The following is a 26,318-nucleotide window of genomic DNA, read 5'->3' on the forward strand; positions in this document are numbered from 1 at the left end:
TCAGGTTGTCACAGAGATGCTGTCTGTGAGCCACTTGCCTGCAGACTGTTCGGGAAGTGGATGCTGCTGCCCCGAACGGGCTGTTTCTGGGGTCACCCCGGGCAGCGATGTGGGGTGATGCTGGTGGCAGCTGCGTGGGGGCCCCATTGGGGCGGGCAGCGGATGGAAAGTCTCGCTTCTGCTTTGTGACACTCTCCTTCTGCGGTGACAAATGGCAGATATTGCTGCCAGCTTTTACCCTTGATTCCTGGCCCAGCGACCGCTGCTGTTAAAACTCAGGTGCCCAAACACCTGCATTGCTAAAGCCTCACACATGGGGACCGAGCGCTCCATGAGCGAGCCGAGCACCTGGATCTTGGCATGTGCTGCTGTGAAACAGTGTCCCAGCTCTGCAGCCACCTTCTCCAGCTGCAATGAGCCAAAGTCTCACCTTGGGACCCCCTCTGTCCCCTGCCTTTGCCGATGTTAAAAATCTAGCTCTGAGTCTTTGGAGCAGAGGCAGCAGCTTGGGGCAAGGCACATGCATGAAGAGGGACGTGGCTGGGCAAGAAATGTGGGTCCCGTGGGGCCGGGAGGGGAGCTACACGTAGACCAGCCCCCTGCCATGAATTTGTCTGTTCTCTGCTGCCCTCTATTTAATCTGTCCTCTTGCAACACAGAAGCACGCACGTACAGCCCCCAAGGGGACTTGTTAGAGCTGAATATCTGGCAGCATTTCGGCTCCATACTTCCCCGCTGCTCCTCGCCTGATCCTCCCTTCCCCCAGCAAGATGCCAGAGCCCTGATTGAAACCAGCAGGCGCACGAGGCTGGGAGGGTTAAATGGAGCCAGATGGGAGCGGAGCGGAACAGAAAGGAAAGTCGCAGGCTGGGCCGGGGAGAGAGGAACAGGGTCTCTTTCCATGCAGCCAAATGCTTTAAGATTTGGAAGCATGAGGACGGGGTTCAAAGGGAGCTGGGGTCCTGAGGAGGGTCCCCAAGGGCATCCCAGGGTGAGATGTGGACCATGGTGGGTGGCATCCCAGGGTGGGCTAGTCGGGGCTACCCCAGGCCCATTCCTGCTTCCCTGGGTTCCTTTGGTGCTCAAAGCAGCTCCGTGAGCATCTGCAAGTGCGGAGCTGATCCCTACCTCATTGCATGTCCTGTTGGAGAGTCCGGTGCTCTGTCCCAGAAAGTCCATCCTTCCCCAGGACTCCCCAACCTCCTCCCTGTCTCCTTGTGCTTTATCCCTTCTCCAGCTCCATTTCTGAGCTCTTCCATCTACCCAACTGTGCATCTACCTTGGCTCCATTCCCTCCACGTGACAAATACCCCTGGAAAAAGCCTGGCAAGTGCCCCAGGCCTCTGGCACCTCCACAGCAACTGCGGAGCCCATCCTGCCTCCAGCTGCTCCCTGGAGTCTGGCAGCATCCAAAGCACCTTCTGCATGGGGCTCTCTGGGCATCTCTGCTGCAATGAGCTGGATTCCTCCATGGGAAGAAGATATGGGGCATGTTCGAGCCTGGGAAGGGGCTGTGCTGCTGTTCAGGAGAGGGAGGATTGTTTCAGAGCCCCATTTGCTGGGCCAGCAGCAAGCAGGGAGCTCTCCTGATCCACAACTGCTCCTCTGGGACGGTCATTCCAGTCCATCATCATGCGGTGGGACAGGAGGGGATGCAGCAGTTCCTGTGCTTAGACTTGCAGGTGTCCTCGCTGTCACACCACCTGGCAGGGGCTGTCCTGGCCTGCACGAAAGCCGAGTCCCCAAAGCACCGCACTAGCTGTCACCACTGCCCTGCTAACTGCTGCTGGCCTCCTGCTATCGTCGCTCAGCCAATTTGCTACTGAACCATTGATTTTTGGCTCAGTGGCAAAATTAAGCCCCATCCATCAGCGCTTCCGAGGAGGCGATCCATCCTTCTGGGATCGGTGGCGGTGGCAGCAGGGCTCTGGAGAGGATCCAGGCTCTGCCCGGCAGCGCTGGCACCGCCGCGGGCCTCACGTCGGAGGTGGCCGTGCCGGTGACACCATCTGTCAAAGCTGAAGGGAAGCGGCAGCTCAAACCCTCCTGTTCTAGTGAGAGAAGTGGGGAAATGTCCTTTCTGGCCCATCTTTTGCTCACTTCCCAGCTGGTGGGGGGATTTCTGCTCTGTCTGGCTCTCTGCTTTCCTGCCTGCTGTGTTGTCCTTTGCCAAATTTATTACCCAGCTCTCTGCAGGGCTGGGACCTCTGTGCAGCTCCCTTCCCTCTTGCTGAGCGAGTGCAATTACCCTGAACCCGTGTCACCGAGAAGCAATGCAGTTCACGGGGCGCATGGCAGCCAAGAAACCGCCTTGGGAAAGGTCTTGTGGCTTCCAACACCACTTGGCAGGCAGAGAGAAAAGAGCCAGGCTGAGATGTGGGGTGAATTCTTGTCTGTTGGAGCTGGGTGAGACGGGAGGTGACGTAGAGCCCAAATCGGGCTGCTCCTAACCCAGCTGTTCTTGTTGCCTCCTTCAGGGAAATACCTGGACCATGAAGGTGGCCTTCAGATTGCTTCTCCCACTCTTCCTTGTGCTGGTGTCGGAGGTGAGCGGGCAGCGCAGAAGCCTCCCCGGAAACCCACGCGTCCGCCCCCCGAGCCGGTGGAGCCCGTGGAGCCCACGGAGCTGCCGCCGCCCCTTCCGCCAGGTCCTCCTTCCATCTTCCCTGACTGTCCCCGGGAATGCTACTGCCCTCCGGACTTCCCCTCTGCCCTCTACTGTGACAGCCGCAACCTGCGGAAGGTGCCCATCATCCCGTCCCGCATCCACTACCTCTACCTCCAGAACAACTTCATCGACGACCTCCCCGAGGAGTCCTTCAGAAACGCCACCGGGCTGAAATGGGTCAACCTAGACAACAATCGCATCCGAAGGTGGACAGGCGGGTCCTGGAGAAGCTGGAAAACCTCATCTTCCTCTATATGGAGAAGAACCAGCTCAAGGAGGTGCCTGCCTTCCTGCCACCCAACCTGGAACAGCTGCGTCTGAGCAGGAACCAGATCTCCAAGATCCCTGCTGGGGTCTTCAACAAGTTGGAGAACCTGGTGCTCTTGGACCTGCACCACAACAAGCTAAGCGATGGGGTCTTCAACAAAAACACCTTCAAGGGACTCAAGAACCTCATGCAACTCAACCTTGCCCACAACATCCTGAGGAAAATGCCACCGGGGGTGCCCAGTGCCATCCACCAGCTCTTCCTAGACAGGAACAACATTGAGGACATCCCCAGTGACTACTTCAAGGAGTTCCCCAACCTGGCGTTCATCCGGCTCAACTACAACCAGATCTCTGACAAAGGGCTGCCCAAGAACTCCTTCAACCTCACCAATCTGCTCGTGCTGCACCTGGCCCACAACAAGCTCACCAACGTCCCCTTCATCAGCCCCAAGCTGGAGCACCTCTACCTAAATAACAACTCCATTGAAAGTGAGTCGAGCTCCTGGGGCGGGAGGCCGTGGCGAGCAGATATCCTGGGGCATGACATGCATCCCATTGGAAAAGGGCATCTTTTACCCACCGGAATCTGAACCTTCCTAGAGGGAATGCGGTATGAAAAGAGCTGCTGGCCGTTATTAATGCGGGAGGACGGGTCTGGGTGCAGAGGTCCAGGATTAGGGCCATAACTCAGGGCGTGAAGAGCAGAGCTTAATTCCCTGTGCTGCTCCAGAGTTTTTTCTCCCCCTTTCTGTCATGGGCAATTCCTTTTCATGCCTATCTGCCACCGAAAGGTTTTCTTCCCCAGCAGGGTGAGGGAATATGTATGTTGGAATATGTATATTTAAAATGAGAGTCTGTGCACATATTTCGGGAACAGATGCCAAGTATGCAGTCAAGATGGTGCGAAATAACACGGCGTAGCTCTCTAGCTGAGCCTTGCTGGGCAAAGAAAAGGGAGAACAGGGCTCCAATGGAAGCTGCCTTGACAAATCAATCGGGGCAATTTCACACTATTTCAGGCAAAGTACAGCAATTTCACGGGAGAGGTGCTGGCCTGTGAAATGTGTAAACATGGCTAATGTAGAGAAGAGAGAGGCCTGTTCCCAGCAGCTCTGGTGACATTGGAGGCCCAGCAACCTGCTGTCCTCGCTGAGCGGATCCGCAGGGAGCAGGAATGCAGCGATCCTGCCAAAACCCTCTATGTGCATCAGGAGAAGGGTGCACAGCAGGTTCATTCTGGGTTGCAAGGGGGTTTTTGGGACCAGCCAAGGTGGTGGTTGTCACCAGGCAGGTCACTGAGCCCAGCAATGAGTGGCATAGCACAGGGGCTGCAGGTGCCCGGTGTATTTTTTCTGCAGTGATCTTACATGGTTTTCTATGCAAAAGTAATCGATGCTTGAAGAGCAGCCGTAAAATTGCAGTACAAACAAGCTGGCTCCTGGCAGGGTCCCGTCTCCGACTGCAGCGTTAGCTGGGAGAGGGAGAAGCCTTCTCCTTGATGCCAAATGTAGTGAGACGTGATGCCAGGGGAAAAAAGGACCAAAACAGCCAAATTCCTTGTCTGATGGAAGCAGCTGCAGTTGGTTCATGAGGAAGTGATGACCTAGGATGAAATGTGAGTTACTCTGCATTTTGTTTAAATACCCAGCTGTTGTCTAGAGGGATCCTGGGTTATGGTTGTGACTGCAGTTGACCTCAGGGAATATATACACATAACAAAGTCCTGCTTATATTTTTTCACGGGGAGATGCGAGTCTTGCCCCAGCTCTGTATTTTACCCCAGCTGTCTGGTATCGTTTTGCACCTATTTTTTATAAGATTTCAATTCCTGGAGCTGGGTACTAACATAAGAGTCCCTAGGATTATTTTCTGCAAACGGGCCTGGTGATGGGGAGAAATGCGTGGAAACTCGGTGACATACAACAAGCCAAATCGGTGATTATTAAGGTTATCTTCAGCTTAACAACACTGCGGCATGTTTTGGTGATGCTTTTTTGAAGGCTTAGAGGTGGCTGGGCTGATTTTGCATTTGGAATCATCCCTCTTCTCTCTCTGAAGATAACATATTCCTCATCTTGCTTTGGCTGAACATGGTTTCAAGTCTGAACCAAAGCAGCATTCGGCTCTTGTTGGGGCCCTGGGGCTGCATCCTGGCTCCGGGCAGCAGCTGAATTAGAGATGCCCAGAGCACGGGGGTTAAGTCTATCTCATTAGGAGTCAAGCTCCTCTCTCAGCCTCCCGCTTTGCCTCTCGTCCTGCAGAGATCAACGGCACACAGATCTGCCCCACGTCCCTGGTGTCCATCCAGGACTTCTCGCCCTCGGACCTGGACAGCGTGCCCCGGCTCCGCTACCTGCGGCTCGACGGGAACCTCCTGAAGCCCCCCATCCCGCTGGACCTCATGATGTGCTTCCGCCTCCTGCAGTCCGTGGTCTTCTAGCCCTGCCTGGCCCCGAGCCTCTCCCGGGACTTGGCTTTGCACAGAGACTCGAGCCCTGTCAGTCTTTGACCCTTGGGACCCTCTTTGCTTCCCTTTCCCACCCTGCTTTTCCTTCTGTTTTGCATTTCCCCCTTCTCCTTGGTGGCCTTGGCGCCATCCCGGGCCAGGGCAGGTACCTGGGCAGCATGGGATGGGTGCCACCCTCACCCTGGTATCCCGCCGGCGATCCCCATTCCCTGCCATGTCCCCTGGCCATGGCTGGAGCTGGGGCTGGCTTTCCCCTTCCACCCGGGGAAGAGGTTTGGGAGCTTGGGATTTGTCCTCTGTGGAGGCAGCTGATGATGGAGTGGATGAGGGAGATATAGAGCCATGCCCAGCGCGGATGCCAAAGCAGGAAGGCTTAAAAATCAGAGCTCCATCTGCCTGCGGCAGCTGTGTCCATCCTGCAAGGAGCCGGGCACAGCTTCCCCTTTGCCCTGAGCCGGGGGGGGGGGACAAGGGGGTCCCATTTTTGGCAAAGCCAGGGGGTCGCTTGGCCCCTCCTGACTCGCTGCGGGGCTCGGGGTGTCCCCGTGCTCCAAGAGGCCCTGATATCCCTAGGGATGAGCTGCCGGTGCTGGAGGTGCAGCAGGGCCTGTCCCGATGGGACAGGGTGCCGCGCGGCAGGGCCAGCAACGACACCTCGTGGCCAGAACCGTGTCCCAGGGTGGCCCTGCTCCTCCCGCTGGGTCCCTTCGAAGGGACATCCCGCTAGGGTCACCCCTGGAGTTTGGGCTGGGCTTATTGAATGTTGGTGGGGAAAAGCCTCTGGCTTCTGCAAACGGAGCCGGCATTTGCTGCACGGGGGAGAGCTCATCCCGCTTTTCCCAGAGTAATTCCCCTCCCGCATAGGACCCAGCCACCCCTCCTGCCCGCTCCCGGTCCCTGTTTTCTTCCTACCAACAACTTCCCGGGCTGAGTCTGGCTCTGCTCCTGCATCCGTCCCCTCCGGGATGCAGTGCACGACTCCGTGTCCCATCCGCAGCTCCCGGCTCCATCCGAAAGCCCCGCGGCAGCGGGCAGGCCCCGATGCCGGCGCGAATCTCACCCTTGCACGTCGGTGCCGGATGCTGAGCAAGGCGGCGGGTGCAAATCCGGGCACTCCTGGGCCTGGGTTATGCCAGGAAATCTCCACTTTTCTCTCACAGCCCCTCTCTCCTTATCACTCAATTCCCGAAGTTTCACTCCCAGTTATTCTCTTGGAGCAAGCACGTATGTCCGAGTTTGACTTTGTTTGATGAAAATGAAGAAAAAGGAAGAGTAAATCTTCCTTCCTTGGAAAAGCTTATTTTTATCCCCTCTCCTCCCCCTTTCTGCATATATTGCTTCCCTCTTTGATAGCTGTACCTGCATATATAGGGCGTCCGGGTTTAGGGGGGATTATTCTCTCTCTGTTTTTTTTTTTTCCTTCCTGATTCTTAGGATTTAGATTAAAAGCTGAGCATTAGAGGGAGAAGAAAAAAAAAAAGGGGAGAAAAAAAATGAATCCACCTGCACTAAGCATTAAAGCAATTAAAGGAGCAGCTGCCTCCTTTGTGTTCAGCCACCAAACCTGAGGCTGGTGGGATAAGCGTGGCCGGGCTCCGTGGGATGGCAGCGGCTGTGGGAAGCTGCCCGGAGCCTGTGGGAAGCGCCAGCGCTGCCCCCTCCCTCTGGGATCCGTCATTCCTCGTGCCAAGACAAGGGTGGCAGTTTGGGGACAAGTCCCTTCTGCAGCTCTTCCTCCCGTGGCTTTATTGGGTTCGACAGGTTTCAGCCTTAAACCCGGAGATCCTATGTATATATTTATATATAATGTGTATATATACTGGTAGACTGTACAGATACATCTATAGACCCACGTAGCTCCTGACTGATGGCAACTTAATGGTATTTTCACTCCTCCTCTCCGCAGTGGTGAAAATAAAATGACTCAAAAGGGGTGCGGAGCTGAGCTCAGAGCTGCTTCTCTGCCGCCTCTCACTGCCTTCCTCCCCGCTGCGCCGGGGCCCATCCTCATCCTCGGCGGGAGCTTTTGGGGGTGATGAGGACGGGTTGGGGGGACGATGCCGGTGGCCTTGGAGGGAGCCCGGCCGGTATCCGGGGGTGTTTTTGCACAAGCAGAGCGGGTGTAGGCGGCTGTCCCCGCGTGAGTCACCGGCGGAGCGGGCGGCCGTGGGCGCGGGTGCGAACGCGCGGGCTCCGCTCGCCGCCGCGGGCGCGTTCCCGGCGGGATGCGCGGAGCGGGCACGGGCGCCTCGCTTTCCCGCACGAGGAAATCTCTGCGTTTCGGGATGGGTGCCCGAGCTCCCAGGGGTGCCCTCGCTCGCGGCCTCCCCAGCGGGAAGCCGCTCTTCCCTGCGGGATTTGGGTGCCGCGGGCGCTTTGCAGGGTGAGGAATCGCTGCCGGATGAGAAACTGCTGCTGGAATGAAGCCCCCAGGCAGCTGGTGACCCCAGCAAAGGTCCCAGGAACCCCGCGGCGATGGCGTTCCCGAAGGATTTGCCCTGGGGATGGAGCTGGCGCCGGGATGGATGCCGGCTCCTTCTCGGGTGCAGCAGAGGTTCATTTTCAAGGTTGTCTGTCCCTCTGGCCACGCTGCACTGACGTCTGTCCTCGTGGTGAGGGGGGTCTCCTGCCACCCCCCCGCCGGGGCTGCCCTGTCACCTCCCCTCCCGCAGCGCTCGCTAATGAGGGGCTTAGCAGGGATTAGCGGTGGCCCTTGGCTCTGCACTGCGGGCAGGGGGCCGCCTGGCTGGGGCTGGGGGCTGGTTGGGGACAGTGCGGGGGGGGGTGGCCCGGGGGGGGCTGGCTGGGGACGGTGGCGGTTTGCAGGGGGGCGATGCGGGCAATGCTGGCATATGGGCGCGCGTGGCGGGTGGGAGCGCGCGGGGGCTGCGCTCGGCGCGTGCGGGCAGCCCGGAACATCTTGGTGGCCGTGGGCGGCCACGCTCGCGCGCACGTGGCTCCCCCACGGCCAGCGGGAGCCCGACGGGGCCTCCCTCCCACCCTGCTCATCCTGGTGGCATTCCGGAGGGAAGGGGGTGATCCCAGGGACCCCAAATGCAGGGGAGCGGTGGGGGGGCTTTGCATCAATCCGCGGTGATGGATGTGGGTGGAAACCCCTCCAGGGCGTCCCTTGTCACCCATGGGGACACCAGGCAGGAGTGCATCACGCTAGCCTATGCCATGACATCCCATGTCCCAACCCTGGCAGTCCTGCATGCAAGCCCCATCTTGCAGATTAAAGCCGCCGTGGGGACAGCGCCGGGGACAGCGCCGGGGACAGCGGGTGCCGCTGGCCTGATTGGCAGCATCCCGCCTCCCCCCGCACGGCCCTGCCCTCCAATTGCCCCTTAAATCCTCGGGCGGCCGCTGCGCCGGGAGCTGCCGCGGGGCTGCCCGTGCCGAGCAGGACGCGCGGGAACCTCCGTGCCCGCTTCCCCCGGCGCCCACCGAGCTTCGGCACTGCCCGGGGTGAGTCGTGGGCACGGCGCACGGCGGGTCGGAGGCTGGAGCAGGGGGGATACTCGCTCCGGGTCGGTCCGGGGGTCTTCCCGCCTTGGGAAGGGGTTCCGTGGCGATCCCGCTCTCCGTGCAGGAGCAGGATGGGGTGCGTGGCTGGGCTGGGCATCGCCAGCCTGCTGCTCATGGCCGCGTGGGCAGCGCCGGCCGACGAGGGCACGAGGAAGGAGGAGAAGCCCGGGGATGATCCCACTGCCTACGAAAACCTGGATCTGGACAACTACGACCTCCCGCTGGACAACTACGGTGAGATGGTCGACTTGAGCAACTACGAGGAGCTTTATGACTACGGCGACCTGGCTCCCAAGGTGAGCGGGAGAGTGCCGGGCACGGGGCAGCCCTTCCTGGGAGCATCCCGAGGGATGGAGGTGGATGTGCTGCCCGTGATGGGAAAGGGGCTCCTGCACCCGGCTGGAGCCCCGAGTCTGCCTCGCGTCCCCTGTCCTGGCTTAGGGACCTGGGTCCCTCGTCCACCCCCTCGGTGCCGGTGGCAGCTTTTCCAAGCCCCCGGCCTCCTCCAGGTCCCTCTTCACTCCCAACCCTGTGGCTGGCATCATTGCCGGTAAAAGGAGCATCGCTGCAGGAGATTGGGAGCGACCAAAGGACACGATGGCTCCTGTCTCCCAGTGGATAAACAGGAAGGGCAATTCCCAAGCCCTGGCTCAGAAGAGGTGTTCAAGCAGAAACCAGCTTTCCTGGTGCTCCTGGATGCTTGATGGGGGTCCCTGGGTGGCTCCTGCCCTGGCTGAAGGACAGGGCTGGCAGAGGGTCCTCTCCCGGGCAGCTCTCGCTCTTTGACTTGCAGATCGAGGTGGGCACCCTGGCTCCCCGCTCCAAGGCCCAGGAAGCTCCCCCAGGCCTGGGCACCACGGCTGGGATGCTGGATCCGCAGCCCCCGTCCCCCAGCGGCCACCCGGGTGCCCTGGAACCCGTCACTGCAGGCGGTGAGTGAGGGGCAACTCCCAGGAGCCACCAAACGTCTCCGGGTGGCAGGGAAGGAACCGGGACACCGCGGAGCCTGGTGGTGAAGTCCTTCCCGGGAATCGCTCCGGGAAGCGAGAGTGCCGGCAGCCCCGGCGAAGCGGCGGTGCCTTAATGAGCAGAAACGTTGCGCAGTCGGCTAGAGTAGCAATTAGATTAGTGACAATTAAAATCCTGCAGCGAGGGATAAATATCTTTTATTCATTTTCTGTCACGCTGGACTGGGACAAATTAAGTGGGAGGGAAATTGTTGCCTTTCTGCTTTGAACTTCCCCCACTAATGGATGCGGAGCCTCGTGGGCGCCGGGAGCGGCGCGGGGGACACGGACCCGCATCCCGGTGGTCCCATGCGGCTCACGGGGCTGCTCCCGCCTGCGCGATGCGGACGGGGTGTTTTGCTCCGTGCAAAGCTGTTTCCTTTGCTGCGGATGGACCCGCGGGATGTTGCCGGGAGCCGCGCGGGGACCTGACGCCGCCGCTGTCCCCAGGGCCGCCCGGCTGCCGGCGCTGCCTGTGCCTCGGCTCGTCCGCGTACTGCGACGACGCGGGCCTGGAGCGCGTGCCGCCGCTGCCGCCGCACACCGCCTACCTCTACGCCCGCTTCAACCGCATCGGCCACGTCCGAGCCGCCGACTTCGCGGGGCTGGGTACGTCCAGGCGAGGGACGGGGCACCTTCCCATTGCAACCGAGGGCTTTGCTCGGCTCCGGAGCCGGGATGCTGCATGGAGCAAGGCTCATGCGCGCTCCCGCATGCCGTGCATGGGTCAATGAGGGGTTTTGGGGCTGCTGCATCCCTGCTCACCGCCTCCCTCTCTCCCTGTCCCCCCACCAGCGCAGCTCAAGCGCATAGACCTGACAAGCAACTCCATCTCACGGGCGGACGCGGACGCTTTCCGGCTGCTTCCAAAGCTGCAGGAGCTCCTGCTGCCTGGGAACAGGCTCACGGCGCTGCCCGAGCTGCCCCGCAGCCTCGTCCGGCTGGACGCCCGCCTCAACCGCATCCCCAGCACCGGCCTCCGGCCCGACGCGTTCCGGGTGGGTGCCGGACACCCTCATCCTCGGAATTCCTAATGCACCAGGGAGAGGCGGCGGGATGAATCCCGGCTGCTTTGAGCCGCGAACGGGTGCACGGAGCGGTGCGCGGGATCAGGGATCTTGTGGTCTCCCTGAGTGCAGCGTCTCTCTGCGTCCCTGCAGGACCTGACCCAGCTGCAGTTCCTGCATCTGTCTGACAACGAGCTGGACTTCATCCCAGCACCCCTGCCGCAGAGCCTGCGCTCCCTGCACCTACAGGTGACAGCGGCCGGGACATCCCTCCCTGTAACCCCATGCGTGGTCGGTTTCCCAAAGATATCACCCCCTTAGTCCTCCCAGGACCTTCCTCCCCTCCCTATTTCTCCCCTCACTGCCCTCCCAGAGCACAGGGCCTGCGTGTGAGTCTTGCAGAGAGCAGGATCCCACCCTTCCTCCTCCTCCAAACCTGACGTTGTCCTTTGCCCCCGGGACCAGAACAACAACATCCGGAGCCTGCAGGAGGACACGTTCTGTGACAGCCGCGACCACGGCCACGTCCGCCGGGCCCTGGAGGACATTCGCCTGGATGGGAACCCCATCAACCTCAGCCTCTTCCCCGACGCCTATTTCTGCCTCCCGCGCCTGCCCACCGGCCGCTTCCACTGAGTCCCGGGGGCTGCGTCACGGCGCGGGGACGGAGGCAGGACAAGGTGCTCGCAGCCTATGGGCAGCTCTAATAAACCCCAGAATTTCAAATCTCCACAGGCCTCTCTTGTAGCCAGCAGGAAGCCCTTGAGCGGGTTGTAGATGCTTGGTACGTGGCCCTGGGCTAGCTGGGACACGGACTTCCCTGTATTCCCACTCATTCCCAGCCCTGGCCTCTTGGGAGACTGAGCAAGACCCCTCTGTGTCTGCGCCTGGGATTTCCTGGGCCTGGATCAGGAGCTTTGTTGCTCCAGAGAGGCAACAATTTGGCCACATGAGATTTGATCTGCATGACCAGGCTGTCCCTTCTGCCCTCCCCGCTGCCTTGGCAGCATTTCTGTTGCTCCAGGAGAGCATTTAACATCCAGATGTGAGCGGCGGCCACAGCTGGAGCATCTGCACGTGCTGCCACGGGCCTCCAAAGAGGATGCAACAGGAGATGCCAACGTGGGGGACCGGGAGCCTCTGTCACCTGCTGCAGCCCCATCCCTGATCCCAGCTTGGAGTCTGGCACTGCGGTCGGTGGCTGCCCAAGGTCCCCCCGTTAGCTCTGCCCGCGGTTTGGGTTCCCTTGGCCGCAGGGGAAGGCTGTGTGGAGCCAAGCGTCCCTGGAGCCAGCAGAAAGAGCCGCTTTCCCTTTGGAGGCAGTTAAAACGCCTCATATCATCCCAGCTCTTAAGATCTGAGCGAGCTGTCCAGTGGGGGGGGATATTTTAGATATAATGTATTCATCCGCTGTATTTTTATACACATGCAATAAACATGCAAACCGTGAGAGGGATGACACATCCCTGGAGAATCCAGAATACTGAACTGAAACCACTGAGCTCAGCCCACATGCTCCAGGCTCGGGGAGGCAAAGGCGGCTTGAGAAAACCTTGCAAGAGGAGCCAGCTCCTCCTACGAGGGCCGCTGCAAACGCGGCTCCGTGCGCTGCATGGGCCCGCGGCACGCGGGGCGCGATGGCACGTGCCACCCCGCGCTGGGGACACGCGCCCTAGGCCCCAGCAGCGCCAGGAGGAACTTTCTGTGCTTGCAAGTAACGTGCAAGGCCGGGTTGGAGCTGCCTCCCGCGCTCGTCTTGCTCGTGCAATGCACAGAGCGGGGCTGCTCCGCTCCGCTCCCCCTGAGTCAATGGAAAAAGCAATTTTGTCCTGTTCCAGTCTTTCCTTTGAGGGCTTATTGGCCTTGTTGTCACGTCGTCCTTGGAACAGCAGTATCTACCTGTTCCCTGCCTATGTCCTCCTGTGTTTCTCCATCTCTTTCCATCCTCCTGATGGTCCCTCAGCCCCAGGGATATCTCCTGCTCCTGAAGGATGAGATGGAGCCATCAGGCCGGGGAGCCAGTCAGCTTTCCCGTGCTGGGCCCCGTCCTTCGCCTTCATCCCGCTAGATGGCAAGACGGAGTATTCGGCAATGCCGGACCCCAGCTCCGGACTCTCCCAGCTGCTGCTGGATTCTCCCTCCATGGGCACAGGCGAGCACGGAGCACAGGTGCCGGGAAGCTCTGGTGCAGGTGCTCCCTGCTTGCTGGGAGGGATTAAAGGGAGCTGCAGGAAGAGAAGGGTTTGGATCATGGAGGAGTGGGAACAGCACAGGGTGTCCCGGAGGGAAGGAGCTGCTTGTGCTGCAGCTGGTTTAGTTCCCTGCTTTGTGGTTCCATGAGAAAGAGGGGTGGGATGTGGATGCCTGCGCTGTGCCTGCTCCCTCCCTGCGCTGGGGACACTGCGGTGCCCTGTGGCATGTCCTGATGCCCCCTCCTTGGCCGGAGAGATCCTGGCTCCTCTCCATGTGGTGATGCCCGTGGTTCTGCCCACGGGGGCCTCGGGACACGGTCACGAGGGCTGCGAGCGAGTGGCTGCTGGGACAGGGGCTGTGCAGTGTCCTGCATGCAGTGACATGCTGGGACACACGCGCTTCCTTGTACCCCCCTGGCTTGTGCAAGAGCCCAGCGTTGCCCCAAGCTGGGAGCGTTTGCAAAGCAACGGCCACCCCAAGGACACCAGCACAGGGAACAAGGACGGGTGCTGCAGGCTCTGCTTGCACAGGGAGCTGCAGCCTTGCTGGCCAGGGTGGACATGGAGCAACGCGTGAACCCAAGGTACTTGGTTCCCCCTTTGCGGCTTCCCTGTCCCCGGCATGCGGAGGGTGCCCTGCTCGTGGCTCTGCTTCCTCCCGGCCCTTGCAGGATCCTCCTCCCTGGGTAATGCATGCAGCTCTCCTCCTCCTCCTCCTCCTCCTCCTCGCCGTGTCTCGGCTGCTCAAGGTCACCTTCCCGCCTGGGCTGGATTTTCACATATTGATTGCTTGGCTCCGGCAGCCGTCGGCGCAGCGAGCGCCCCGGCTCGCGCCAGCTCAGCATCTTGCTGCTCTCCGGGAGAAACGGCTCCATATGGCCCCCCTTCCACCATCCCAGCGGGCTCCAAAGCCGGGAGCAGGGAGAAAAGGAGCCTCTTCCCTTGTCTGGGGCGGCTGCTCTGCCCTGTTATCCAGGGTTTCCCTTATCCAGGGAGCGCTCCCAGGTGCTGCCCCAGCTCCTGGTGGCCCTGCCTTGTGCCCAGGGCATTCGCTGGCCACATGCAGAATCAATGGCAGGATGGAAAAAAAGGCTCCTGGGCTGCGGATGATGCCGAGATCCTGGTCTTCTCCGGGCTAGAAATCACCCTTAAATGCTGCCGGGGAGGAAGCGCAGGGCCCGGCTCGCTCAGTGCACGGGTGATAACAGCTTTATTTATAGCACTGAGCGGGCTGCTGGCTCAAGGCACCGCTGGGCGCTCCGTGTGTGACCGCGGAGGGCGGCTGCTTGTGCCGCTCGCAGCCCCTCTGGGTGCCCATCACCCGGCGTCAGGGCAGGACCCCGCGTGGCCGTGTCCTGGGGGGACAGGCACTTCCATGTTCATCCCAATGGCTCCTTTGCCACCTGTTTTTGCACCACATGGAGCAATCCTGATGGCCCTTTAGGGCTCCTGTGGGGTACATGACCCTAATACTAATAAGGCTAATTAATCCTGGCCACCTGGCATGGCCCATGTTGCTTCTCAGCTCTCAGATCTGTCCTGGCTTTCTGAATGTTGCAGGAGCATTGGGATTTCCTAGGTTGGAGCTGCATGGGCACTGCGGAAGGTGCATTATTCCAGGATAAAAAACACTGAGAAATGAGAAAACACATTCCTCCCCACCCTTTTCATATCCCTCACCACCAAGACTTGGCTATTTAATATATAAATAATGTATAAAAACCCATCCTGCTCCTTGCAGCTGGCCACAGGTCTCCGGTCCCAGCTGGAGCTTTACTGGCCCTCCGGCACCCGGCTGCTCCGGAGCAAGACAGTGCAAAACAGCATGCAATGACCAGCTTGGGATGGGAGCCCATCACCATGGCCTCAGGGCTTCCCCCCAGCTTCCAGGAAACCCCTTCCCTGCTCCCATCTTTGGCTTTTCCAGGTGATTCCAATCTTTTTCCCGTGGGGATCGGGCCACTTGTTGCCCCTGGAGCAGAGGGTCCCGGGGGGATGCGCGAGGCAGCAGCTGGTGCGTTGGCGTGCTGGCCACCCCGCTCCCAGCCCTGATTGATCGCCGCCTTTTAAAATAAGCAGCCAGAGCCTGGATCTTCCGTTTCTGTAGGATGCGGAAAACCTGGAGAGGGGGAAGAGAGAAAAAGCTCTGAGCGAGCGCAAGTATTGCTAATTTATGATCAGAGAACGATGTGTCGGAGCGGGAAGGCGGCGGGGAAGGGCCGGGTGCTCAGGCGGTGATGGGGCTGTTTGATGGGGATGGGGGCTGCAGAAAAGCTCCCTCCAGGCACATAGCAGCAAAGCAGGGCAAAACTACCCCGAATTCCAGCCCGTGTAATTACCTCCTGGCACCTAAAGGCTTTGCTTGCCCTTGTCCTTGGAGGGAAAGGACATGGGGTTTGGAAAGGACTTGGGGGCTGCTGCCATCCTGCTCTAAGCCACAGCCGCCCTTTGGTGCTTTTTCTGGGAACTCCGGACCTGTGGGTGGGATTGCTGGGGTGGATTTGCCTGGTGGTGGGGCAGAAGGGTCGCAGGAGCAGGGTGCTGGGTCCCTGCACCCCGAGGATGCCGGCGGGCACCCGTGGCTGGGTGACACGCGGCGGGTGACGCTGTTTTGCTGCAGCAAGCCGTGGGTTGCTTCTCTAAGCATCGCCTGCCGCCGAGCCGGGCAGCCTCGCGGGCGCATTAGGAAGCGCTGCACATCCCGAACGGATCGCTCGTGCGGCGCCGCCGCTCCTCTCCATCCTTGCACCGTCCTTCCCAGCACAGGCGAATCCCAGCGCGTGCGGTGGGATGAGCTCCACATCCCAAGCGCCTCCCTGGGCAGCTGGTCCCCGGCTGAGCTGCCACCTTCGTGGAACAGCGTCCGCACACCGGGACAGCAAACCTGGCTGCTGGAGATAAGAGCACAGGCAAAAACCACTGCTGGGGTGGCACAAGACCGGGTGCAGATTGGGGCTGGGTCTGGCTCGTGTGGGCATTTCAGTTGGGCTTCCCTCCAGCACCAAAATTGCCCAAAATACAGGGAAAGGAGAAGCGGAGCCTGCAAGGGCTCTGGTCTCTGCTGACCCTGCACCCAGGCTTGGTGGCCGGGGACAGACGGATGCCGACGCGGTGCACACGGACAGGGCTGCAGCAGCGTGTCCCCTTGTGACCCCGTTGGGTGACGGATTCCCAAGCGAGGGGCTCTGGAAGGTCATTAGGTGGCTCGGCCAAGTGGCTAATGAGGCCCGGGGGTGGCTCACGTGGCCGCGCGCCCATCGACGGCTGCGCTTGGGAATTATTGGATCGATGCTGCCGGCTCCGTGCGCGCCGCTAACGACTGGGAGCAAATCTCCTAATTTTGGGTGCTTTAAGCCAAGATTAGGGCATTTCCATGGCCGAGTAGTGCTGCTAGTACACACTGATGCTCCTCTCCAGAGGGAGAAGCCTTGGGAAGGGCAGCGATGGGATTTGGAGGCCACGGAGCGTGCGCCCTATGCATATGCACAGGGGTGTAATTTCCAATCGGCTTCCGCAGCTCCTGGTGCTGCCGTGTGTCATTCCTGTGGCACCATCGCTGCAATTAAAGCTTTTTCCCGCTGTTGTGTACGAGCCTGGTGGTGACTCACGGGTTCGGGGGCACTGCGAGGTGGAGGAGCGTGCGCACGCGCGCGCTGGCATCGATCATTCCATCACGGAGCCAAAGCCAGCAGGGAATCAGAGAGCAGGAGCAGCAAGAGGGGGAATTCCTGCCCCATCCGTCCTGACGGATTGCCTTAGAGAGAGCAAGAATTCCCAGGAGGGAGGGGAATGCCAATTGCATTAAAATAGCTGCCCAGAGAAGGGAAAAAAATACAAAATCGATATTTAATTCTGGTTTCATTGATCTGTGGCTCAGGCTCTCGGTGCTGCTTTCATCGGGTTTCACTGTCACAGCTCAAAGAGTCCCTCTGCACTGGGAGTATTAAGGGATGCCCAGTGCCTGCCCAGTGGAAAACTCATGGGATTTTTCCTTAAAAAAAGCCCCAGCAGAGCAGTGTGGCTTTGCAAATACTTTATATATACATGTATATACATATGTCCATGTGCGTGTACTTATATAAATATATAAGGATACACGTGATGCATGCAGCAGCAGCCCCATGTTGAGATGGGGCTGAAGTGACTTGCAGGGAGTCACTTGCCTCTTGCTCCCGCCTAACTGCATTCAGGAGAACTCAAGCAGTCCCAGGCAAAATAGGTAATTTTTAGATTAAATGTTTTCACTTGGAAATGGGGGTTTATTGAAACCCGGTGCGCTTATGGGAAAGCATTGGTTTCAACAGATTTCTATTTCAGCATGGATTTGGGGGGAAATAGCTTTTCAAATTGCCCAAAGACCCCATCTGAACACTGTCTCGGCAGACCTAATCCATTTCTCAGCTCCAAATTACTTTTCATTTTGAAATGTAAGTAAATTTATGGCAGGATCTTCCTCTGAAAGGAGGCTGAAATTCTCTCGGATGGTTAGGGAGGCTCCTGGTGATGCACTGTGATTAACTCAGTCCAGCTTGGGTTTGGATTTCCATAGCCTTTTTTTTTTATTATTTATTTATTTCCTAGGATGCTTTTTCTTCCTGTTCCAGGATGGTTAAGTTGGGAAAATTCATCAAAAACAAAACAACAAAAATTGCAAATGGGATTTATTCTGTTTATGAAGCTGCCATCTCCCTACACCTTGCACTCTCCTCCACCCCCTAAATATTAAGCAACTGAATAACTTTGCACTAGTTTTTGATTTTCCCAGGGAGAAGGTGTTTGCTCCCAAGCATGGGAGCCCTGTGGCCACCAAAGTAACTTCCCAAAGGCAGGAAAATGCCAAAGCTGCTGTGTCAAAGCCCTTCTCCCAGAAATAACCGCCTGCCTCGATGGATTCCTCCCACAATTTTTGCAGGAGATTGAAGCATCCTTCACCTTCTGTCCAGAAGGTCAGCGATGCTTAAGCACTTTGCAATAGGGAGTTTGCTTCCAGGTGGGATATGGCCATGGGGAGCTCAGTTAGCAATGAAAAACCATGGATTTAACATGGGTGCTTTGCCATAATATTGTTTTTTTTTTTTTTTTAAAAAAAAAAAGGCAAGTAAAAGCACACGTGCTGTGGACAGAAACTGGAGTTTCCTCTTGCTTTTCCTCCCTTTGGATGGAACGAGCTGAATGTGATTTTTTTTCTCAACATGTTAACAGTTCTAAAACAGGCACTCTGAGGGTGGAGAGGAGCCTTGGAAATACGGCTTATCCATGGGGATAACCCAGGCATGGCAGGTGGAGTGAGAAAGCACTGCACAAAACCTGTTCCTTTTCTGGTATCCCCCAAGACCTCGATGGAGGATGTGGTGGGGTTGCTGCAGATCTCTTGGGGCTCCGAATGTGCCCCAAATTTCCCTTTTTTGAGGTCAAAAAGGACCCTGAGAGGGGAGGCAAATCTCCTGTCCTGCTGCAGGGGGGTCTGGACTGGCCCTTGCACCCAGCCAGGGGCCGGAGCATCCGCCAGGACAGCAGGAATGGGCAAAGGCAGGAGAAACAACCCCCTTGTTGTGCTGTCGGTGCATTTTCCAGTCACAAGAACAAGCTGAAGTAAAACTTTCCATCCCGACCAGGAACAGAAAGAGCAAGAGGGGAAAGAAACAAATAATAAAAGGAAACACCCAGCAAAAAACAGCGCCGTCTTTCCCCCGCGTCCCTTTATTTGGGAACAAAATGGCATATTTAGGGAGAAAAGGTTAAGCAGGAGCAGATGGAGGGGTAAGCGGCACAGCAAGGGCAGTACAGAGAGCTGTTTTGTGCAGGAATTTGGTAAATCTGAGCAAGAGGAAAGAAATCAGGAGGAAAATGGTCCCAGTGGAGAGTCCAGCACGGAGCGCAATGCCTGTGCCTGCCTCCAGGGTCCTGCAAGCAGCAGGTTCCTCCCAAAGTCACTGCTCCGGGTTATCCCATGGACAGTGTGTTGGTCCCGCTTCCACAAAATGATTAATCCCGAGTGCTCCCATTAGACACACTGCAAAATTCCCTGTCCCCTTGCCCTCCCTGGAGCCGTGGCGCTCACTGTGAGCAGCTCCCTATCATTTCTGGAAAGAAGCATTTAGAGTAAACTATTTATAAACTGACTTTTCTTTCTCTCTTATTTATTTCTTTTTCAACTTCTGCCTTTGAGCCATAGCTTTAGACAAACAGAAGGAAATAGGATGCAGGCAAATAAATTCAGGCAAAAAATGAACAAATCCATGGGCAGTCCAAAAGTGCAGCCTGGTGATGCTGGGAAGGGTCCAGCATTTTAGGGTATTGCAAGGATGCTCCCCAAAACCACTCACTTTTGGAAAACATCAACTGCCAACACGGAGCGGGGAAAGAGGCAAATCCCGGCTGAGACTCCCACCGCATCCGGATACCCCAGGACCCCTCAACCCTTCAGCCAGTGGCAGGAGGGGAATTTGTGAAAAAGGTCCATAAATCACCTGCTGTGCTGGGAAATAAAACTCATTATTGTGATGAATGGGGCTTTATGGGGCTTTAGAAAGAGGGATGGTGGAAAGGGGATGGCAGGAGAGAGCAGGGAAGGGCTGGTGTCACATTCTCAATCTCTGATAAGTCTAGGGCCACAAAGCTAATTGCATGAGGCTGTTTTAAGGAGAAGAGGGGGAAAATTAGGTGTTTGCTGCACCCATCTCAATAGGGACGGCAGGTCCCACTGGGCTCAAGCTGCAAGGAAGCACCAAGTGACTTCGGGATTTGGCCGCGGCTCGGGAATGGGAGCTCGTATTAATTAGGCAGCAATGATCCAAGTCACGGGGCATTTCCTGTGGATTAATGACTGCCTGGGAGGAGTTAATGACTTGAGATGCATCCAGAAATCCCATTTACCCCAGCTGGTGCTGACTCTCCACTCGCACCCCGCGCCAAGGTCGGCATCACCATTTTAAGGATTTTTTCTTTCTTTCTTTACTAATAAGAATAATGAAGAGTTGGAAATGGATTTTTCTTCCTGCCATAGCAATGCAGTGGGACTAAACCAAACCAATTGCTCTTTCCATCCCTTTGGCAGGTGACATGAATCATCCCGGCAGGTGCCAGCAATGACGTTCCCACATCCCGCCCAGCTCCCACGTGCTGCTGAGCAGAGCATGGAGCAGGGCTCAAAAAGGCTCTGGGTTGGAATGGGGGGATTTTCCTCCTTCCTTTTTCCAGCAGAAGCAGGATCTGGCCTCTCCGCGATTGCTGCTGTGAGGTGTTTGTGGGTTGTCATGGTAATGGAAGGGCCCCGCTAATCCCCTGGGTTTTTCCTTTCTGAGGGAAGTTTGCGGCGCGCTGCGGTGGGTACCCGGCTGCGCCTGCATCCTGGCTCCGTGGGTCCTCCCACGCGTGTGCTGATCCCCGGGGCTCCTCTTCCCCTTGCCACGAGGCCGTGGGCAATCGGGTTGCACGGGTGATGCTTTGCTGTGTAATTTGTGGGTATTTTTTTGCACTATTCCCCTGGCTGGTCGAAGCGAATGAAGGTGGCACTGGGGCTCGTCGCTGTGTGCCCAGCAGGGGGGCAGCATTAGGGGAGCTGCCAAGTGATGCTCGGTGCAGGAAGCACCCCAAATCCTCCCCTGCTGACATATCCCAACCTGGAGCACCCCAAATCCTCCCCTGCTGACATATCCCAACCTAAAGCACCCACAGCTGCAAGAGCAACCCACACATGGGTGTCTGCCCTCTGCGAAGGGGCACACAACGACGCTGCGGGTACCATGGTTGAGGGCATGCAGCCCCCGAGCATCCTCCCTCCTGCCCAAGAGCTGCTCTCCAGCCCCATCATCCTCCCTCCGGAGCCAAAATTTGGAATTTGGCACTTTGGAGGCAACTGAGGACCCTCCTGCCACTGGTGGAGCTGGCGCTCGTGCTCTCGACCCTGCTGCAAAGGCATTGCTGGGAGCATGTGCTGGCAGATCCAAGGCTCGCTCCTAATACTGGGAAGTTTTATAGCCACTCACTGTTTGCAATTAATCATTTTGTTTTAATTGCAGCTCCTCCGCTGGCAGTGGCTCAGCGGGGAGTTTATGCCTCTTGGCCGCTTCCCCCACGTATGTTCCCGGGCTGCCTGATTACGGAGCAGGGATCTGCCGGAGCGCGCTCGGGTGGCACCTGCGTCCTCGGCCCCTCTCCTGCAAGGATCCCAGCCACAACATCCCGCATTTGCAGCAGCAGAATGAAGCTGGAAGCCACCGAGCGTGCATCCGTGGCCCTGTTGCATGCAGTGGGAATGAAATGCAAGCGGTGGCTCCTACAGACAAATAAACCCCCCAGCTGGAGCGTGCCCAGGCTACCAGGCAAGAGCGGGTGACCTGAGCTGGTCAGAGTGATGCATTTCTCATGTGGGAAACACGATTTTGGCCCAAGCAGCGTTCAGGGTTTGCTCGTCAGCTGGGGAAACCAGCAGAGCTGTTAGTGTCCTCCGGTGTGACCTGATTTATTCCCCCTGCGGCAAGCTGCAATCCCTGCCTCTCGGGAGCAGCAATGCCCAGCCGAGTCAAACCCATGGATTTCTTGGCTTTGCCCCAACGGGGCAGCGTTCTCTCTAGCATCTCCGCTAGCAAGTTCCATTGCAGAGCGCTTCCAATGGCACCAGCAGAGCCCATCCATTGGGAACGGTGGGAAACCTGGGTGTAAAAAGCAGGCAGCGAGTTCAAGGTTGCACGAAGATGTCCCCATTCAGACAGCAGTGTTTTCCATGCTGGCAAGGCCAAGGTACTCCTGCTTGGATTGTCCTTCCTCTGCTGGGGAAGATCTTTGTGGCAACTGAAGGGATTTTTTTGCCAGGGGACAGATTGATCCTGGAAGGTCCGTGCTCCAGCCGGGATCCCTTGGCCACGTGCAGGGCCGGTGTCCTTAGCAGCCTGGGATGCTGCTTGGAGCCCGCCTGCGCCTCGCCTGTGTTTGGTGCTGAATAATTGAAAGGACATGCAACAGTCACAAATATTTAATAGGCTGTTCATCAAAAATTTACTCATTAATGCCGTCACTTTGGATCGGAAAGAGCCAGAGAAAAGGCAGTGGGGAGGTGCAGGGGAGAGGAGATGCCCACGCTCCAGTCGGGATGCTGCAGCCGAGCAGGGTGCTGAGAACAGGGGACCGAGGGGCATTTGTGTGCATGGTGGCACTGGGCCAGTGTTGGAGCTAATGCAATGTCCCTGTGCTGGGTGTCACCACGTGCAGCCTGGCCGGCCATGCACTGACTGCTGTTTGCCCTCGGCTGGCAAACACGCAGCCTGGGCTGCTCGGGGACCCGGTGCCTGCGGAGCCACCCGGAGCGATGGCAGAAAGAGATATAAAAGGCCGTCCTACTTAGCAGGGTTTATATAAGGCGGCTGTCTCCATGGCAGGGTAGGAAAACAGACGGATATTGGAAGCGATGTGCCGCGCGCGTTCCTCGCGGGGACATCCGTGCGGATGGGCAGGGAAGCAGCACCTGGAGCGGCCGCGGGGGCTGCAAGGTCGCCGGCGGGCTGGAAGCGGAGCGGGCACGTCGGGCAGCGCAGGCTTCGCTCCCCTTACGGAAATGAATAAACTTAAGGACAAATTTTTTAACAGTGAGGGTGCCAGAGCACCGGAACAGGCTGCCCAGAGAGGCTGTGGAGTCTCCTTCTCTGGAGATCTTCAAACCCGCTTGGACGCAGCCCTGTGCCACGTGCTCTAGGTGACCCTGCGTGTGCAGGGGTTGGACTGGATGACCTGGAGAGGTCCCTTCCAACCTTAAGCATTCTGTGATTCTATGAAATGCACGTGGTGCACGGGCCATGCGCTTGTGTTTATGCTCGCGGGGAGCTTGGACGGGACGGCGAGCGCTGGCACCACGTCCCCTTCAGCAAAGCACGAGGCCGGGTGCGACAAGCTAAAACCAAAGGGCGGCAGGAGAAACGTCCCATCCTGCGCAGCCTCTCGTGCTGCTCCCATGTCCTCCGTTGGCCACGCACCTGCAAGCTCCCTGTCCCTCTTCATCACAGCCCTGCTCGGGTATTTATGCATCTGCCTTGGTGGCTGTCTGGCCACGCGCTCGCCTCTCTGTCCCTCTGCATCCATCGCTCTGCCCGTTGCTATCTGTCTCATGCCCAGCTGCTGTCGTTATCCATTGCTTTCCTTTTGGTGCCTTTTGGATGGATTTATCCCGTCGCCCTCACGCATCCGCCTTGCTCGGTATGTGTCCGGGCCCCAGGGGTGTCCGAATGCTGCGGGCAGCTTTTTCCAGGGACTCTGCCCCATGGATCCAGTGGAATCATCAGCTGGAGCCCAGCTCCTCACATCCACATGGAGAAGACACCGGACAAGGCTGGAGCCTCTGCTGCCTGGAAGTGGTGATGGGGAGATAAAGATGGGCCTGAAGCTGAAGATACCCAGATAAGGAAAGAAAAGAAAAAGGAGGTAAATGCCGATGACTCACGGGGTGGGACAGGATGCAGAGTCACCACCAGCTCCTGGCCATGAGGCCTTGATGGCCCTCTTGCTCTCAGCTTTGCAGCTTTAATTGCCGCAGTTTGGGTTAAGAAATGCAGTCTTTGAAAACCCTGGATACTCCCCAGGGGGCAAAGCACAGGGTGGTCTGGGGGGGTTGGTCACACTGCAATAAGGGGCAACTTGCTCACCGAGCAGGTCTCTCCCGTGTCCCCAACCCTGCGAGCTGGGGAGCGTGGCCCATCCGCATGGCCAGATCACATCACGCATCTGCAGAGAGGGGGCAAGAAGCCAAAGCCTCCAACTTGAAGCTTTCTTGGGTGGAAACCTGGTCCCACAGAGAGCAGGGACTTGTCCTGCAGGCCCTTGACACGCAGCCCATCACAGGGTGACGGTCACTGCTTCACTCAGCCTGGACCTGAACCAGCCACCAGGACAGCTGGAAACTACTGGCCTGGCGGTCACCAACCTGAGGCATCGGAGCGTCCCCATCAAAAAGCAACAAACAGCTGCTCTGGCTTAGAAGTTGTCCTAGTTTCTGTGGCTGTTTACAATCTTCTTCTACCTTCAAGGGTTTGTGTTCCACTTTTTTCTTAATGTAATTTTACCAGCCATTAGCCCAGAAGGCAGCTCATCTCCTCTGTCACTTAACACCTTTATTTATTTATTTTTTTCCCTAAATATTCTCACCTGGCCTGTTCAGAGAAACCCTAAAGAAGCTTCTGCTCCAGGGGCATCCACCGCAGCTCCTGGAAAAGGGCCCATGAGCAGCGGGCACCGCGAGGCCTTTTTTCCACCTGCGGGCTGGGGATTTCCTTGGCGAGTCTGGTTTGGGGAAAAATTAAACGCTGAGGCGCAGAAGCACTTTTACTTCCTTGAGAGCAAACAGCAGCTTGCAAAGCACTCAGCTCTTCGGCCAAAGGCTGCACGTGCCGGGTAAACCCTGCAGGGAAACTGAGGCCAGGCAATGTCCTGGATCCGGATACTCCCTGTCCTCGGGTTACAGGAGCCAGGCGATTCCCCCCCTGCCTCCTCCTGGAAACAAATCATCCCTAGTACCTAGTGACTAATGAGTGACTCCAGCAACTAATTGCAGGGGTAAGACAACTGCTAATGAGAAACAGACTTGGGGAAGGAGTGCTGGGAGAGTCTCTGGCTGTTGCCTCTAGTTGGGCATATCCTGGGGTATGGGACGTTTTCCAGCTGGTTTTACAGAAATGCTCTTGAGTGCCTGCTGCTTTTCCTGCATTACTGGGACCTCTGGGTCCAAAGTCCCAGATCCCTATATGCAGATTTAGCTCACGGGCGGCTGCAGCATCTCCCTTCTTCTCTCCAGCTGCTCTTTTGCTTTGCAAAACCGTGCCCAGCACCGCTCGAATGGCCGGTGCTGAGCGACGCCGAGTGTTGTTTGTGTCGCGCGGTGCCTGGAGACGGCTACAACGCGCCGGGTGCTGCACGTGCCTCCGGTGTCCTCATGCCACAGCTTCCCGGCGCTGGCACGTGCAAAGCCAAGCGCATGTCCCGCTCGGATGCAGTGGTGCAATGCTGGAAGCGATACCCCTCCTGCAAGGGTTAGGGATGGACAACGGACGGACGCAACTGGAAAAAAAACAAAAAGAAGACGGAGCTGGGTGCGTTTCCGTCAACCGCTGGAAAATCTGCGTGGGGAGCGAGAGAAGGAACCAGCTTCTGCTTTCGGATAGCGCTTCCCATTGCAGCCTGCGCGTGGAGGGCGGGCTGGGAGCGCGTTAGTCATCGCGGCGGCCGGGCCGGCTCCGTCCCCGTCCCCGTTGGAGCCGTTTCCCTTTAAAGGCAGCGCCTGGATTTTGCTCGCGGCCAGGACTGCGTTTCGTCTGGGCTCTTTGACGGCCGCTAACGGGCTACAAAAGCCTTCGATTCCTTGGAAACCTGAACAAGGATCTCTCCAACCGCTGGGGGAAATAATCCTAGTCCCAGAGCCGCCTTGTCCCTTTGCTCTAGGATTTGGGTGTAAAACTGTGTACCCAATCCCCACTGTCAAAAGAGGGAAACGCTGGTGGGCTCGAGCTGGGGGCTCGGCTTGTCGTGACAGGGCAGATGGGAAGCAGGAGGGCAGGGAAAAAAAAAACGAGAGGAAAGAGAGGAAGGAAATTAGTCAGAGAGGGACAGGCTGGGGAAGCGCGGGCGGCGCCTGGCACGGCCGCGGTCGCGTCCTTCCCCATCTCCCTGCCGCGCTGCTCGGGTCCGAGAGATCCCATCGCTCGCAGCGTTTTGCCTCCCCGACTGCTGCTTGCGTCCCCAGAGGCCACTGGCAAAAGCTCCGTTTCTCTCCCCCAAAAAATGCTGTTTTTCCTCGCAGGAGGCTCCGTGCCAGAGCCCTATGGAAAGGGATACATGAGCCGCGTGGTGCGTCGAGCAAAGGGGATGCAGCAAACAGGCTGGGAGCAAGCAGGGAAGGAGAGAACATATTGGTGTCAGTGGAAATTAAGGGCGGGCGCGCACGTCAGAGCCCAGAAGTAGCTGCTCGCTCGTCTCAGCACTCAGGGGGAAATAAAAGTTGCTGGCGTCACCAGAGCTGCGAGGCACATGCACATGTCGCGGCAGAGACGCGGCCGCGCCGGGTTTGCAGCACGAGCCGCTCCAGCAGCGCGCGGGCAACCAGCAGAGCAGCGTTAGTGTCACTTTGCCGGCATTAGGGACCCCGGGGTGGCCACATTTAGGGTCCCAGCGCCTTGCAGGAGGTGGCCCTGGAGGCTG

The 26,318-nt window shown here is 58.0% G+C and overlaps 2 protein-coding genes across 2 annotated transcripts; both read left to right on the forward strand.

Annotated features, from left to right (window-relative positions):
* The first annotated feature begins 2,480 nt into the window (after window positions 1-2,480).
* On the forward strand, window positions 2,481-5,680 carry PRELP (proline and arginine rich end leucine rich repeat protein). The gene is given in 4 exon segments (XM_088526858.1): window positions 2,481-2,559; window positions 2,562-2,867; window positions 2,870-3,427; window positions 5,200-5,680. Coding segments are annotated over 4 exon segments (1,110 nt in total). The 5' UTR covers window positions 2,481-2,492; the 3' UTR covers window positions 5,379-5,680.
* Window positions 5,681-8,991: 3,311 nt separating this feature from the next.
* OPTC (opticin) lies at window positions 8,992-11,583 on the forward strand. The gene is made up of 6 exons (XM_088526931.1): window positions 8,992-9,229; window positions 9,727-9,865; window positions 10,391-10,549; window positions 10,736-10,938; window positions 11,101-11,196; window positions 11,413-11,583. The coding sequence occupies exons 1-6, from the start codon at window positions 9,005-9,007 to the stop codon at window positions 11,581-11,583; spliced, it is 993 nt and encodes a 330-aa protein (XP_088383057.1). The 5' UTR covers window positions 8,992-9,004.
* Window positions 11,584-26,318: the final 14,735 nt, after the last annotated feature.

Source organism: Tinamus guttatus, unplaced genomic scaffold (assembly GCF_059628265.1).
Source record: "Tinamus guttatus ecotype Peru unplaced genomic scaffold, ASM5962826v1 Tinamus_guttatus_pri_ptg000259l, whole genome shotgun sequence".
Lineage (NCBI taxonomy): Eukaryota > Metazoa > Chordata > Aves > Tinamiformes > Tinamidae > Tinamus > Tinamus guttatus.

What these genes read in the sequence shown, in the direction of transcription:
- OPTC (XM_088526931.1), top strand. Translation starts at nt 9,005, where the DNA reads ATGGGGTGCGTGGCTGGGCTGGGCATCGCCAGCCTGCTGCTCATGGCC. An exon ending in CGCCGACTTCGCGGGGCTGG is followed by an intron (nt 10,550 to 10,735) that starts GTACGTCCAGGC and finishes TCCCCCCACCAG; the next exon opens with CGCAGCTCAAGCGCATAGAC. An exon ending in TGCGCTCCCTGCACCTACAG is followed by an intron (nt 11,197 to 11,412) that starts GTGACAGCGGCC and finishes CCCCGGGACCAG; the next exon opens with AACAACAACATCCGGAGCCT.